General features: G+C 41.1%; 1 protein-coding gene across 3 annotated transcripts in view; it reads left to right on the top strand.

The window, feature by feature from the left end:
• Positions 1-13,927, top strand: part of grm5b (glutamate receptor, metabotropic 5b) — an 84,581-nt gene extending 70,654 nt beyond the window's left edge. For all 3 annotated transcript variants that reach the window (XM_074641852.1, XM_074641851.1, XM_074641854.1), the window contains exons 12-18: positions 840-957; positions 1,356-1,542; positions 2,058-2,216; positions 3,460-3,585; positions 4,306-4,488; positions 6,344-6,510; positions 8,944-13,927. In XM_074641852.1, the coding sequence (XP_074497953.1) occupies positions 840-957; positions 1,356-1,542; positions 2,058-2,216; positions 3,460-3,585; positions 4,306-4,488; positions 6,344-6,510; positions 8,944-10,042 (2,039 nt within the window). In that variant the 3' untranslated portion in view covers positions 10,043-13,927. The remainder of the gene's footprint in view (positions 1-839; positions 958-1,355; positions 1,543-2,057; positions 2,217-3,459; positions 3,586-4,305; positions 4,489-6,343; positions 6,511-8,943) is intronic.
• Positions 13,928-14,520: the final 593 nt, after the last annotated feature.

Here is a 14,520-nt window from a genome sequence, read left to right on the forward strand (position 1 = left end):
CCAACCAGCCAGATAATTTCAGCAAGCGTTAAGACGGTTCATAATTAGAACTGTCCCTTTAATTAATGACACTTTATCTCTTTGCCTAGGAGGAAGACAGAGATGGAGGGAGGGAGAGAATTATGGAGAAATGTGGGGGGGATGAGGATAAAGAGAGATAAGGAAGATATTAGGGGGAAAAGAGAGGTACAGAGTGATGGATGAGGCATTAAGAGAGAAAAAGAGTGACAGGAAACCGATAACAGATTGAATGATGAGAAGAAGGGGAGAAATAGAGACACAGATGGGGGGGATAAGAAAGAAAGTGTGGACAACAGATAATTATGTATTGCAAGGTCAAAAGATGTAAGAAGAAAGACAGAAAGACAGATGTGAGGGGTAAAGTTTGCTTCGACAGCAACGGTGAATAATGAAGGAGGCATGCTGAATAATGGCCTCAATATCCGTGTGTTGATAATGGATTGATTACAGATTGATTGTAACTAAATACTCACATGTTCACTAATTGCTAGTGAGTTTAACAAGCTTGTACGCAAGATGCAGGCTTTGGCTGAAGGCAATGCTGGTCAGTCACTTGATTGTTGAGACTTTCCCACCTGGACACCTGTGGGTCCAGCATGCACGTCTTGAACCTTGACCCGTGCAGGTTGTCGCTCAAGGCTTGATGTAAAGGGTATAAGAGAAACAAAAGGAAAACTAAAGGCAGAGAAGGTAAAGAATATAGATAAGCATATAATGAAATGTTTGGAAAATGTATGGCAGTCTTACCTAAAGCTCACTCTTTTTCACACACATCAAATGAAAGTCTTTAATTAATAAAAAAATACTTCCACCTGCAGGCTGTGACCCAATCCCAGTGGAGTACCTGCGCTGGGGAGACCCTGAACCCATTGCTGCTGTGGTCTTTGCCTGCCTCGGTCTAATGTTCACGTTCTTTGTCACTGCAGTCTTCATCAGGTAATGAACCTCTCATCTATCTCAGAAAATATATGTGAACTGAGAAGAAGAACAATGTAAACAGTGCTAGACTAGATTTGCTGCATGATATTTACCCAAAATAATCACAAGGTTAACAGTATCTCAAATGTTTGGATTTTCTAGTTATGGTAATAACCCTGTTGTTCCACGATAAAGATTTGTGTGGTGAAAAGCTTGGGGTAAATCATTTTTCCAAAATGTTACACTAGTCAGAGATACACACTTTACATACCCACTTTGTGCTTTCTACTCTTTTTTTAATCACTGCTTTCCTGAATGTGTGTTTAAATTCTTTGCATGTATACTGTATTTCTCCATATCTGTATGTCTTTGCTTACATGTTTCTGCACATAATTGTTGTGTCTGAATGTGTTCAGGTTCCGGGACACCCCAGTAGTGAAATCGTCCAGTAGGGAGCTGTGCTACATAATACTGGCAGGGATCTGCCTGGGGTACCTGTGTACCTTCAGCCTCATAACCAAACCCTACGTCGTCCACTGCTACCTCCAGCGACTGGGAATAGGCCTGTCACCTGCCATGAGCTACTCGGCGCTTGTCACCAAGGTAAGGATTGAATTAGAGATTTGTGAAATGTAGGGCGCAGCAGTTGTGAGAGGTGTGGGGCTAAAGGAGTTACCTCCAAAGACTTTGTATATTCCTGTCATTAGATCTATGCTATAACCACAGAAAAGCTTCAGACGCAGGAGAATCGACAGCAGGGATACATCTGTGGATGGAAGCAGAACTGTGGACCTAATCAGAAAGAAACAGGGGAAAAAAACAGGGGCCATAGTCCCCTGATAGTGCAGAGTGTTATAGCTTTCCTTCCTTAAGAGCGAGGGGATATGGGCACCATAACAGAAGAAGCAGGGCACAGGTCTTTCCTTGTCCCATGAGGTTTTGGGACTGAGGCTCGGGGAAAAGGGAGGTACTATAGGATTCTCTCTGATATGTCTGCAGAAGGACAGTGGAAGCAGTGTAAAAATACAGCAAGCAGATGGACATAATATAGATACAGTAATGTTCAGTATACATTTTATTAAAAAGGTCTTGATGGTGTTTTGCGATCTGACCCCTAGACGAACCGCATCGCTCGGATCCTAGCAGGCAGCAAGAAGAAGATCTGTACAAAGAAACCTCGCTTCATGTCTGCCTGCGCTCAGCTCATCATTGCCTTCCTCCTCATACTGCTGCAGCTGGGAATCATCGTGGCTCTCTTCCTCATGGAGCCACCTGCGGTAAGCTGTGCCTGCGTGCGTGCGTGTGTGTGTGTGTGTGTGTGTGTGTGTCCGTCAGTGTTTCATTGTGAGTGGGAGAGTGGCTCATTGAAAGACTTAACACAGGGCTCGGTGATTAATCAAATTTTATTTTCAATTACAATTTTGGCAAGATAATTGAGCTAAAACGAATATTGTGCCACATTCTGTTTCACAATGATGCTCTCGTTTTGTCTTGTTATAAATCCCGCCTGTTTTTGCTGTTACTGACTGGAATACGTCAAATATAATTCACCAAATGTTGAATATATGTTGAGTCGTTTTCAGTAGGTTGTGGCAGTGAACTACGGCATATTTGATCTAATTATTAATCTAATTTATTTTGATATTATATTATATTATTTATTTTATATTATATTATTTTATTTATTGAAATTTATGTTAAGTAGTTTTCAGTAGGTTGTGGAAGTGTACTAACTTTACAACATAGTTGACGTTATTTATTTTGATCTAATCTATTTTTATATATTATTTTATATTTTATTTATTGATATGTGTGTGTTTATATATTTATATATGTGTATATATATATATATATATATATACACATATATATATATATACATATACATCCATTTATTATTTTTCTCTCGTTTTTTACATTTATTTTTTATTTGTTCTCAGTTGAATTATATTTAAAGTTCAAGAAAATCCCCTGTTAAAAAGACAATTAATGAAAGAAGTTTAATAAATGCATGATGTTTCCAAAGTCAATGAGTTATTGTGTTGAATAATCGTGATCTCAATATTGACAAAAATAATCGTGATAATGATTTTTGCCATAATCGAGCAGCCTTAGGTTAAGAGACAAATTAGAGAGAGAAACATAAAGAAGAATCAAGAGCAGTAGAAGTTACCTCATATCTCATACCTTTTCCGTCAGTCTGTTTCTATTACATCACTAATGGTTTTAAGACCTTTTGACCCACAGAATTAGCAGATCAACAGGTACCATCAGACTCTTACAATCTCATCTAAAGCATTTTTGTTGTCTGTGTCCAAAACAGTTTAAAAAGTCTTGCTCTGGCATTTTTTTAATTCTTTGCCAACAGACTTAAAATGTTCGACATCTCAAGTTGGCAGTATAATGAATGGAAATGTTAGTTTGTTAAATTGTACTGCTTCCCCAATCTATTTTAATGCCATTCTTGTCACATGTATGCAAACATCATTCACCAACACGTTTCCTCCTCCGTCTCTACAGGTGATCCATGACTACCCCAGCATCCGCCAGGTCAACCTCATTTGCAACACCAATAACCTGGGCGTGGTCACCCCGCTGGGATACAATGGCCTGCTCATCCTCAGCTGCACCTTCTATGCCTTCAAGGTACAAGTTGAAGTGTTTGTAACTATTGTAAATTTTTTTCTGTAATACAGTATGGATTTTAATGACAATATCAAAATTAAAGTCATAAAAGCATCAGTAAGAGGTTGCCTAAAATCCACAGCTCCAGGGACACATGTTGGGGTTACATGTTCTTATTTGTAGGAACATACATAACATATTACATTTCCAATATGTTCAGTATGTGTCTTACTTCAAGCTGCTATGTATGAGAAAAGTCATACAGACATGACGTGAAAAGCAATGATTGAACCACTGTTTGTGTTTTGGTGCTCTACTACTTTCAACAGCAGTAAATGAAATTCTGTTGGACCAAACGCATTATAAAGTCAGTATTTGATTATCGGTGGCCTGCAGCCATCCATTTCCTGCAGAGTGTGAGAGCAGAATGGTAAAAGGAGACAAAAACTGAAATACACTTCACGTCAAGCAAATAAATTGACTGTGTTTATGAACACAGCAGCAGAGAAAACCAATACAACTCACTTGCACATAATGGTGAGGTTAGCATCAGATTTATAATGGTAATGTGTAGCAGCATGTATTCTGGTTGTAAAGGCCTTTAATCAAAAGCTATCAGTGTCTTTCTTTGTTTTATTTTCCTAATTTAAGGCAGAATCTACAGAACCATTCAACAACAATAAAGAAATGTAAGAATATTTGCTTACACTTTCTCTCTGACTTTCTATCTCTCTCTCCAAGACTCGCAACGTCCCAGCTAATTTCAACGAGGCTAAGTACATTGCCTTTACCATGTACACCACCTGTATTATCTGGCTGGCCTTCGTACCCATCTACTTTGGCTCCAACTACAAAATTATCACCATGTGCTTCAGCGTCAGCCTCAGTGCCACTGTGGCGCTGTGCTGCATGTTCGTACCCAAGGTAAGGCTGAAACTAAAATCCACAGTTTCTTCATCTCACTCATTCATTGCTTTGATCTAGATCTTCATTTTCAGTCTCCTTAAACATTAAGTTTCTGCTTTAAGCCTCAGAAAATGTCTGAATGGTTTTGAAGTGTCCAAACTTCGAACATACTGTGGTTGTAATCATTCTAAATCAGTCTACAAGGTGTATTAAACTGTAGGTAACCCTAGCAACAGTAATGATACTTAATGCTACATTACCAGTTAAACGGATAGTTCAGGTGTTTTCAAGTGGGATTGTATGAGGTACTTAAACATAGTCAGTGTAGTAGATGACGGTCGGCACGCCCCCAGTTTGGAGGAACAGACAGGAAAGTACTGCTGTTGACGGGGCCGGGAAAATGTATTTTAGCCACCTAAAAGAAAGGCCCATCTAAAAAGATCAATATCAGTTTAAGTGTACGATACAGTTAGAATATTTTCACCCGTTTACATTGCCGTGAGACAACTATACAGTCTATGTTTCAGACGGGGAACTGAAGTTATCTATGCTCTCACCAAAGGAACCAGACTCCATTGGAAACAAAACCTGTAATGTTACCTCGCAGAACACGGGAGTTGCTGGTCTACCGTTGCCTCAATCGACCGGAAAACTCCCGTGTTTTGCGAGGTAACATAACTGTTTTATTCGATGGTGCCTGGTGGCTTTGCGAGAGCATAAATGGATACAATGGTTTCAGTTCACCATCGGAATGAGCTGTCTCTCTAAATATAGCGTCCACTCAAACTGATACTGATGTTTATAAGTGGCTAAAATATGTTCTGCTGCTGGCTCTCTCCAAGCTGGGGTCGTGCCGACCGTCATCTACTGTAGGTAATACACTTGACCTTGGATGAGTACTTCATGCAACCCCATTTCAAAACACCCAAACTATCCCTTTACCTCTCACTGTTGAAACAGACTTAACAATATGTTAAACTCACCACAATCTTTTGCATACCCAAGTTATGACCTCAATAATACACCCTGACATATTCTGATGTAGAAAAATCTTGAACTCAGGAGAGTAATCACCACGATGGGTTAATTTTCATGTCAGGACACCTTGTTGAGTATTTAAGTCAATCTGTATTATTTGTATAAGAGCAGTTCGGTCCCATTATATGAATATTTATGTCCCCCTTCCAGAACCACGAAAGAATAACTTGTTTTTTTCACTGCAGACATTTACTTTTTCATACTCATCCTGCCACAGGTCCTCATGTTGTGCATGCAGTACACTATAATTTGGCTTGGTGTGTGAATACGGTACTTAAATGCGGTGATAAAGCACCCCAAAGTATTTGTTTCTTATCGACAGTCTGACAGTCATTAAAGTGGTAATGCACGGGCAGCACTCCCAGTAAACACCATGTAATCGAAAGTGAGTGTTCAACTTAAGTTTTTGAATAAATGATTAGAAACTTGTCTGCACTGAAGTGAAACGGCTAATTTAGAATACTATCACGTATCATGCTTTCTCCCACTTCAACAGTAATAGCTAGATATTCCTGTGCAGCTTCAAAGAGACCGTTTGTGCTTTAACAACAGCAGAACTACGATCAATAAATACAAATTGCTGCTGCTTCTTTTGAGAATTGTCTTTTTATTAGAGTTTTACTTTAAAAAGGTGAGTCATGACAGTCTCCATCACTCCTCTAAAAAGAGCATTTTATTAAAAGGCAAGTTTTGTGAACACAAATTATTTCACAAAACAGATGCAGTGATGTAGGCGTCTGCTCTTTCTGTACATTATTAATTTGAGTCGTCGACTTTTTTTTAGTACTGTTTTGCAACATTTAATTAACACAAATCATGTTTTATTTCATAACAGGTGTACATCATTCTAGCCAAACCAGAGCGTAACGTGCGCAGTGCCTTTACCACTAGCACAGTGGTGCGCATGCACGTGGGCGACGGCAAATCGTCCTCAGCCGCCAGCCGTTCTTCTAGTCTGGTTAACCTGTGGAAACGCAGAGGCTCTACCGGAGAGACACTCAGGTATGCGTGTGTGTGTGTGTGTGTGTGTGTGTGTACACTAGAGGCTCGTTGGCCAGGTTAATGCCAGGTTTCTCCTCAGTTGCCGTCCAAGGCACCATTTCTGTAATGGCCCCACTCGGAGACTCTTTATGGTGTGTGTGTGTGTTGGATCTCTCTGAGAGATTGATTCCCTGAACTCCCCTGAGTCTGCTTGACTGTTCTTCTGACCCTAACATGAACTGCAGACAATTGCCTAATGGAGACATGGCAAAGAAGGAGAGAAAGTGAGCTGAGGAAGGGAGGGTAAGGAGAAAATTGGAAAGAGAAATCTGAATGGACAGAGAGATGAAAGAGTGATGGTAAAGAAAGAGAAGAAAACGCTAAAGGGAAAAGGAGAGAGACATAATAGCTTTCACACCCAGCTTAAGGCCATCCACAAGCCATCTACTGTGACGGGGAACCGATCAAAGGACACAAAGGGAGTGACGCACAGCCACTTGCCCAGAATGAAAAGGGAGGAAAAAGACAAGAACACATTTTCGTTTGTCAGCACGTTACTCCAGCTCAACCCCGCACGGCAAGCGAGATTTCAATCACGCTCTTATGAGAATGTCAGGAGTGCTTCCATCTTGGTTGCTTTTATTCCTCTCTTCCCCTCTCTTCCATCTCTTTTGGTCCTATCTTCCCCTGTGGGTGGTGGTAATTGGAAGGGCTGTCTATCTCCTCAGTGCAGAGCTGGAAGCTGTTGCCTTTGAGATGCTGTCATTGTGTAGACTGAACAGACACAGACAGACATGAAACCAGCAGACCAGGGGGGGAAAAGAAGAATATTTAAAAAAGAATATATGACTGATGTTTCCACCAAATGTTTGAACTACTGAAGAGTGCATAGTTTACCTTCACTAGACATTTAAATCAGCCTGGGTGTGATATCTGTAAGATATGGTCAATCATGCACTCCTTTAGTGTGTGTGCAACATGTGTTTCTGCCAGTAGCAGGTCTGGCCTACGTTGCTCTAAAGCCTTCTGTCAGAGACTCTTCCTATGGGATCAAATGAGTAGATCACAGCATTGTGTGTGTGTGTGTGTGTGTGTGTGTAGGTCGACATGTGCAGCATATGGATGTGTGTGCGTGAGTCTACGTACTGTATGTGTGAGTGTCCCCAGGGTGATTTGAGTTCCTTTCACCCCCAGCCACGGTGGTGTGAGGTTTAATCAGAAGCTCCACTATAGATTAATCACACTAATTAACCTGACAAAGGGATGAGAGGAAGAGACGGTGGGGGGAGGCAGGGGACAGCGCTGAGACTGATGTGAAGCAGAGAAAAGTGGAGAAAATTGTAAGATAGAGGGAGAGAGAACCTGACAAAGACAAACGAAGAACATACTGCCTGGAAAAAATAGAACAGAAAATGAATTGTAATGAAATTAGTCTGCATATGAAGTCCGACTGATTTCCTGTGGTCGAGTCATTTAAATATGTTTGCATCTATTAAATGACATTACTCATGTGTGATAATAAATAGGAACTAATAAAGACCAGGCACAGTTTATGTAATGCTTTTGCCATGTTTGGTTTTGTTACAGTGAAGTTTTAAAACAAATTTTTACCTGTATCAAAATGTACCACTAATGAATTGACTAACGGGTGCTTTAAGATTTGCTATCAAGATAAACCTGAACTAATGATGAACAGCAAAATAAATTAATACTATAATTAATAAATGTAGTATCATTATTGGTAATAGTCTTATTTATTTATTTATTTATTTATTATCAATTAATGTTTTGTTTTGAATTATGTAATTGTTTTGTTTGTTGATAATTTCCAAAGCATATCTTTAAAACCAATACATTTTGATAAAAAAACAGCACAATAAATGAACATGTATTGGGTTAACACATATGAAAATTATTGAAATCACTTACTGTAGTAAGAAATGTCACATCTACATTGTCTGAGTAGAATATTAAACAAAAACAACCGTATATTTTATTTGAAAGAAAGTGTAAATAATGTTCAGCATAAAATAATAATATTTATAATGCCCACATTCAGCTGCTAGACAGAAAGTAGAGTCTGCAGTTGGAACAGGTGAAAAAAATGTTTGTAAATGTTAAGAATATAATGTTCAGTGCTCCTTTTTTCATTTATACATCCTGTTGTCAAACTAAAGTCTGGAGCTAAACACAACTATGCAAATCAATAATTCACTTTTTGCTGCCTCTAAACTGAAAATAACGAAATAAAGGTATGCGTACCTTTTCGTTTATCTAATCTCTAATCAGAAATGTAGAAACAAAAACAAATGAAATTTATTTTTCCACATCAAACTGACAAAAAAGGCAATAAACTGCTAATTAACTGAAGGTGGTGAATCTAGCTCCAAGCTCTATAAACAGCCCCTTCTTTCTTTTCTCTCTTTTCCTTCCTACTTCCTTCCTGCCCTCCAGCTCCAACGGTAAATCAGTGTCTTGGGCGCAGACGGAGCGCAGCGGCTCACGTGGCAACCACCTGTGGCAACGGCTGTCCTTCCACATCAAGAAGAAGGAGAACAATCAGACTGCCGTCATCAAGCCCTTCTCCAAAACATCCGAGGAGCGTTACTGTGGAGGGGGGGACCTGCACCCACATATCCCTCTGCCCTCCCTCCCCTCCATGTCCTCCCTGTCCATTCATCCTGACTCCATCACGGACAAGACCCTGTATGACCTTTCTGAAGTAGAGGAGCGCTACTCCATCACATACCGGCCACAGACGCCTTCACCAATCAGCACGGTCAGCCAGAGCTTCGGGGCAGGCGTAGGGGAGGAGCCCATGATGGTTGGTATTCCAAACTACCCTAGTAGCATTTGCAGTGGCGGCAGCAGCGGCGCCAGCAGTTGCGGTCCCGGCAGCAGTTGCGGCCCCGCTAGCAGCGGCTCTCTGATCGTGGGGAGTGACGGCCGTTTGGTTATTGTGGACGATCACCCGGGACAGGGCCCGAGTTCACTGATGGATCAGATCAGCTGCGTGGTAAACCGCTTCACCGCCAACATCACCGAGCTCAACAGCATGATGTTGTCATCCTCTCCGTCGCACTCGCACATACACACGCCTCCTTCTCCTCACCCCGCCGACCCATATCTGTTGCCCCGTGAAATCCCGATGCCCCCGACCGTCACCACCTACGCCGACGTCCAGCCCCTCCCACCGGTCGAGTCCAGCATGGGTGGCCGGGGTGGCTGCCTCGTTCACCCTATTCCTCATTCACCTTACCCCCTGCCGCCGCCTCACACCCAGACCTCCCCCTCTCTCTCCCCTATGCGAGGAAACATGATCACCTGCCTCACCAACTCCCCTCTGAGAAGGGGGGAGCTGGAGGAGGAGCTCATTGCTTTGACTCCGCCGTCGCCTTTCCGCGATTCCCTGGCATCTAGCAGCGGCTCACCCGTCTCAGAGACGGGTCTGTGTCTCCCCCCAGTCCCCTCCCATCCTCCTCCCTCTCCCCCATCGCCCAGGTACAGCAGACTGACACTCAGAAACTACAGCCAGAGTTCATCCTCACTGTGAGGCACGCGAAGATAAAAACGCAGAAGTGAGGAGGAGCGCTCAAAAACAACACGGTCAACTTGAGTGAAGAGTTTGGGATGGAAAGACTGAAATCCATTCGTCCCCTATACCGGGAGTAAAAAGTCGTGGAGGGCTGGTTGGTGAAGACACCAAGCTGGCACAGTCTGCTGTGTTTGTGTTTACATGTTTGCAGTGAGATGCAAGTCTAAGAAGCTCGCCCACGTTGTATTTCTCATAGTGCAGTTTCTCACAAGCGGGGCGTCAAGAACTGCAAAAAAGGGCCACTATGACTTTGCAGAGTTTTCTGTAAAGTCACAAATCATTCTCGAAGGTCTAGAGCTACACATCATTTAGGTTTGGGTAGTGGCCTTAAGGTAACATGGCTATCAACTAATTAGAGTTTGTATGTGCGTGTGTATGTGTGTGCGTGCGTGTGTGTGCGTGCACAAGTATGTTTTTGCTGTATCTTCGTTAATGAGATGTATTGGAAACATGAAATCGAAGAGTATTGATGATGTAAGACTCCTAAGACCTGTACGGACTAAATGGAGGCTATCAAGGGCACACATATATTTACTGATACACACACAAACACATAAGGAGTGAGCACACACAAACAAATACAATGTAAGGGAAAAACACTGTAAATATACGAGAGGTTATGGATATTTTTTCGGTGATAAAATCCAACATGCTTCTGACAAAAGTGCATTGCGTTAACATACCGGACTGTATGTTACTCTGAAGAACTTTCTCGTCCAATCTGTCCCCTCTACATCGCTTTCTTTTCCTCAGTCCCTCTTTCTTTTATCCTGCCAGTATTTCAGCGTTTTTTACTCTTCCAGTTTGTTTTCTTCAGAAGTTTGAATGTATATTTTCTACATGATTCCTGAAGCAGTTGGGACCAAACCTTTTTGTACATCTCTGTCTGTGACTCGAGAAAGAGGGAGAGGAGGGATTGACAAAACCGGGCCTCGTTTCACCATAAACATCTTAGTCATTTAATCATGTTCAGGTGGCAGAAATCTGACCACAAAGCGTATATATAGCGTGTGTGACATTTGGCAAAGCGAAATGTGAGGCTCAGCTGGATCCCCGTCATGACATTTTCTCCATACAATGTGTCAGCATGACGCAAGTGTCATCAAAGACGGTGCTTTGAATGGGATTAATTGGAATCATCTCTTATGTTAGTGGGCACAGATTGATAGATTCGAGCTGGGAGAGCTTCTACCAGCGTCATCTGTTTGCTCAGGTGAAAAGACCTTTTTGAACTTCTCCACTCTTTTCAGACAAAGAGGGGCAGAAAACAATAAAAGAGGTTCATATTGAACGAACAGACATGAGAGTGGCATCGATCTTCTCATTCTCAACAAGAAAGCAAATCAGTGAATTGCCAAAATGTCAATCTGTTGCTTTAAAGTAACATCTGGCCTCATGAGAGTAATCCCAAATGTCATACTTCCTGCATTGTGAAAAAATGTTGCGAGTGAACACAATCCAAGTGGTAATCACATTTTCTCTAAAAGGTATTTGGCAATAGTAGTATATCGTTTCCAATTGCAAATTTAAAGGAACAGTGTGCAACATTTTGGGGGATCTATCAATAATGCACAGCTGGAAGGGGTTTATTTCACAACAATGTCCCGCTCCCTGTACATTATCCCGCTTATTACATGGCTACCTGCTTAAGAAACTGCGTCCAGCAGAGGAAGGAGGCGTGTGTTTGTGCGAGTGCGACGGAGAGGATGACAACATCACGCTGTTGAGCTCGAGGATGTTGGCGGTGAAGCGGTTTACCACGCAGCTGATCTGATAGCAACGGTCTGTTATACATAGCAATGGTCTGCTAAAGGAAATAACAGACCGTAGAACGCTGTCATTGACCAATCAGAATCGAGTATTCAACAAAGCCATGTAATAAAATATTCATAACTATGTTTTCATTAATGTATAATCACCTGAAACTGAGAATTGTTGTGTTTTTTCGTTAGCTTAAAATGAGCCCTTCATATCTACATAGGGAGCGGGTCGTCTTCACGGAGTACGCCATGTTTCTACAGTAGCCCAGAATGGACAAACCAAACACTGGCTCTGGAGAGAACCTTTCATGTTTTTGCTTTACTTGAAGGCCACTGTAGTTCTTCAACATGTTTGTGAAACTGCGGTAACGTGAGCTGCAGAGTACAAAACCGCCAGCTGCCGTCTGACTTATTATGGTATGAATGGCCTCTGAGTGAGGTGAATGGCATTACCACGGTTTTGCACTCACTTTGGCTCACGTTCCTGCATTCTTAGAAAGGGAGGAGAAGTGGAGGTTTACTTACTTGGTTACAATCTGCAACCACACCACTAGATGCCACTAAATCCTACACACTGTACCTTTAATGTTCCAATTATAAATGTCTGTGTAACAGAACTGAACTTTCAAAAGACTCCAAAACCTAAAATATCTAATTTGGCTATTTAAGATTTGTATTGAAATCCTATGCCTTTAAATGGAATATATTGTACTTACATGTGCCAACACTTAAACAGGATTTGTGAGTACCTAGAGTGTAATATAAATGTGCCGATGAATGCATTCACTAAGATGCTTTTGAGAAATGGGGTCCTGGCTTTGTGACCGCTCCCTCCACAGAGGAAAACCCTCCGCAAAGTAAAGAGAAAACAAGAGTCAGAAGGTTGTTATACACAACACAAACATTTTTACACATTTTATATGAGGAATGTTATCTGCAGCAAAGACATGGATTCGTATATCTGACTTAAATACAGATAATTGGACTGTTGGTATCGCAACAAAAATCAGTGCTTCAAAATGTTGCCTGTGTATTATTGTCCATCATGATCTCCATGTTTCTTGCAGCACATGCATCCGTCTGCTGACTGATGCAGTCTGATCTCTCCTTGTGAGTGTCGTATATTCTGCTCTACAGTAGCCAGCAAGAACAAACTCAGACAAAGGGATTCTGTAAATACTAAGGGCATGCAAAGACAGTTCTGTTTTGTTTCAGATGAAAGTAAATTTATTTACATATCAACAAAGGTGAAAAAAAAATGAAAAAAATATGTTTTTGAACTATGTTATAACATCATACAGTACCAATATGTGTTACGACTACAGAAACTGTGTTACTACTCTGAATGTGTGAGTGACCATTCCTATTCAAATGTCTTGTAATTCAACAATATAATAATAATGAATATGAATATGATTATTGTGCCAAAGGGGTTAGGGAGGGTTTAGCTTACTAGCTCGTGGGTAAATACGTGGTTTCATAAAGAAAAAGTAAAAAAAAGTAAATGTCAAACTGTTTCTATTGTTTTGGATATTTTCTATATAAATATTCCACATTTTCCAGTGTAAAAGCAATATTATCCATACGTATACAAGGTGCACATCTGAAGGGTTTCGTATATCATGTTTTAGATTGTTGTTCTTTTTCATCCTCCTGTAATATCTGGTGGACAATTCAGCAAGGAAGATGGCGGGTAGATAAGTTGACATTTTTGTTTATGTAATAAGAGCGATACATTTTGTAATTTCTAGTGACAAAAAAAGGTGCGATTCCCCTATTTTTTGCAGTGTTATTTTCTCACTTTGGGTTTTTTTCCCACTTTTTCCTGTGTTTTCCCATTTCAGTCTCTGATCTAAACTCTTAGTCAGAGTCCAATCCACTGGTGACAAAGCTACTATGTGACATAGTTAAGGAGATGATTGTTGTGTGCCATTAATTGTTGCTAACTTTCTTTTGCTGTTTTTTTTTTTTTTTAAAGAAGTGCACCAATTAAAGGCAGGGTTGGTAACGATTTTAGAGAAAAATAGTTATTAGTTGAAATTCGCATTACCTCCCGACAGCAATCAATAAATGAAATGATCTGGTATCTGTGGTTGTCGCAGGACTGTAATAAGCCCATCCAGTCATTACATTTGGCCTGAAAGTAATGATTGGACGAGCTACCTACCTGCCTGCCTGGCTGTGCGTATTCTGCCTGTGCACTCATCGTTCATCACCAGAGTCTTCCACAAGCTGCTAGCTTGACAGCTGTGAGTACTAACAATAGCTATGTTCGGCGTTCACGTTCATTATGATATGTTTATGTTCATGATGATCATTTTGGGGTAGTGGCTTTGGAGGGAGGCCTGAAGGGACTGACTGTCTGTGTTGCCGACTTGGCGACTCTCTCTCTAGATTTAGAGACTTTTTCGGCTGGATCATTTTTAAAAATCTAGTGTACTCCTGTTAGTTTCTTGAGATCGCCCACCCTGCCTTTAATTAAGATGCAAACCTGGTCTGGTGTCCTCCAAGTAGCTACAGTATGTCTCTACAACTCAGAGCAAGACTTCTTCTTGGGTCCAAAATGGAAACAAAGGAGTGGGTACGCACAATCAGCATCTGAGACTCATGAGAGGGTTCAAAATGTACACAGAACAAAAAGCCTGAAACAAGAACTGTTAGTCATAATTGTTGACA

Source organism: Sebastes fasciatus, chromosome 7 (assembly GCF_043250625.1).
Source record: "Sebastes fasciatus isolate fSebFas1 chromosome 7, fSebFas1.pri, whole genome shotgun sequence".
Lineage (NCBI taxonomy): Eukaryota > Metazoa > Chordata > Actinopteri > Perciformes > Sebastidae > Sebastes > Sebastes fasciatus.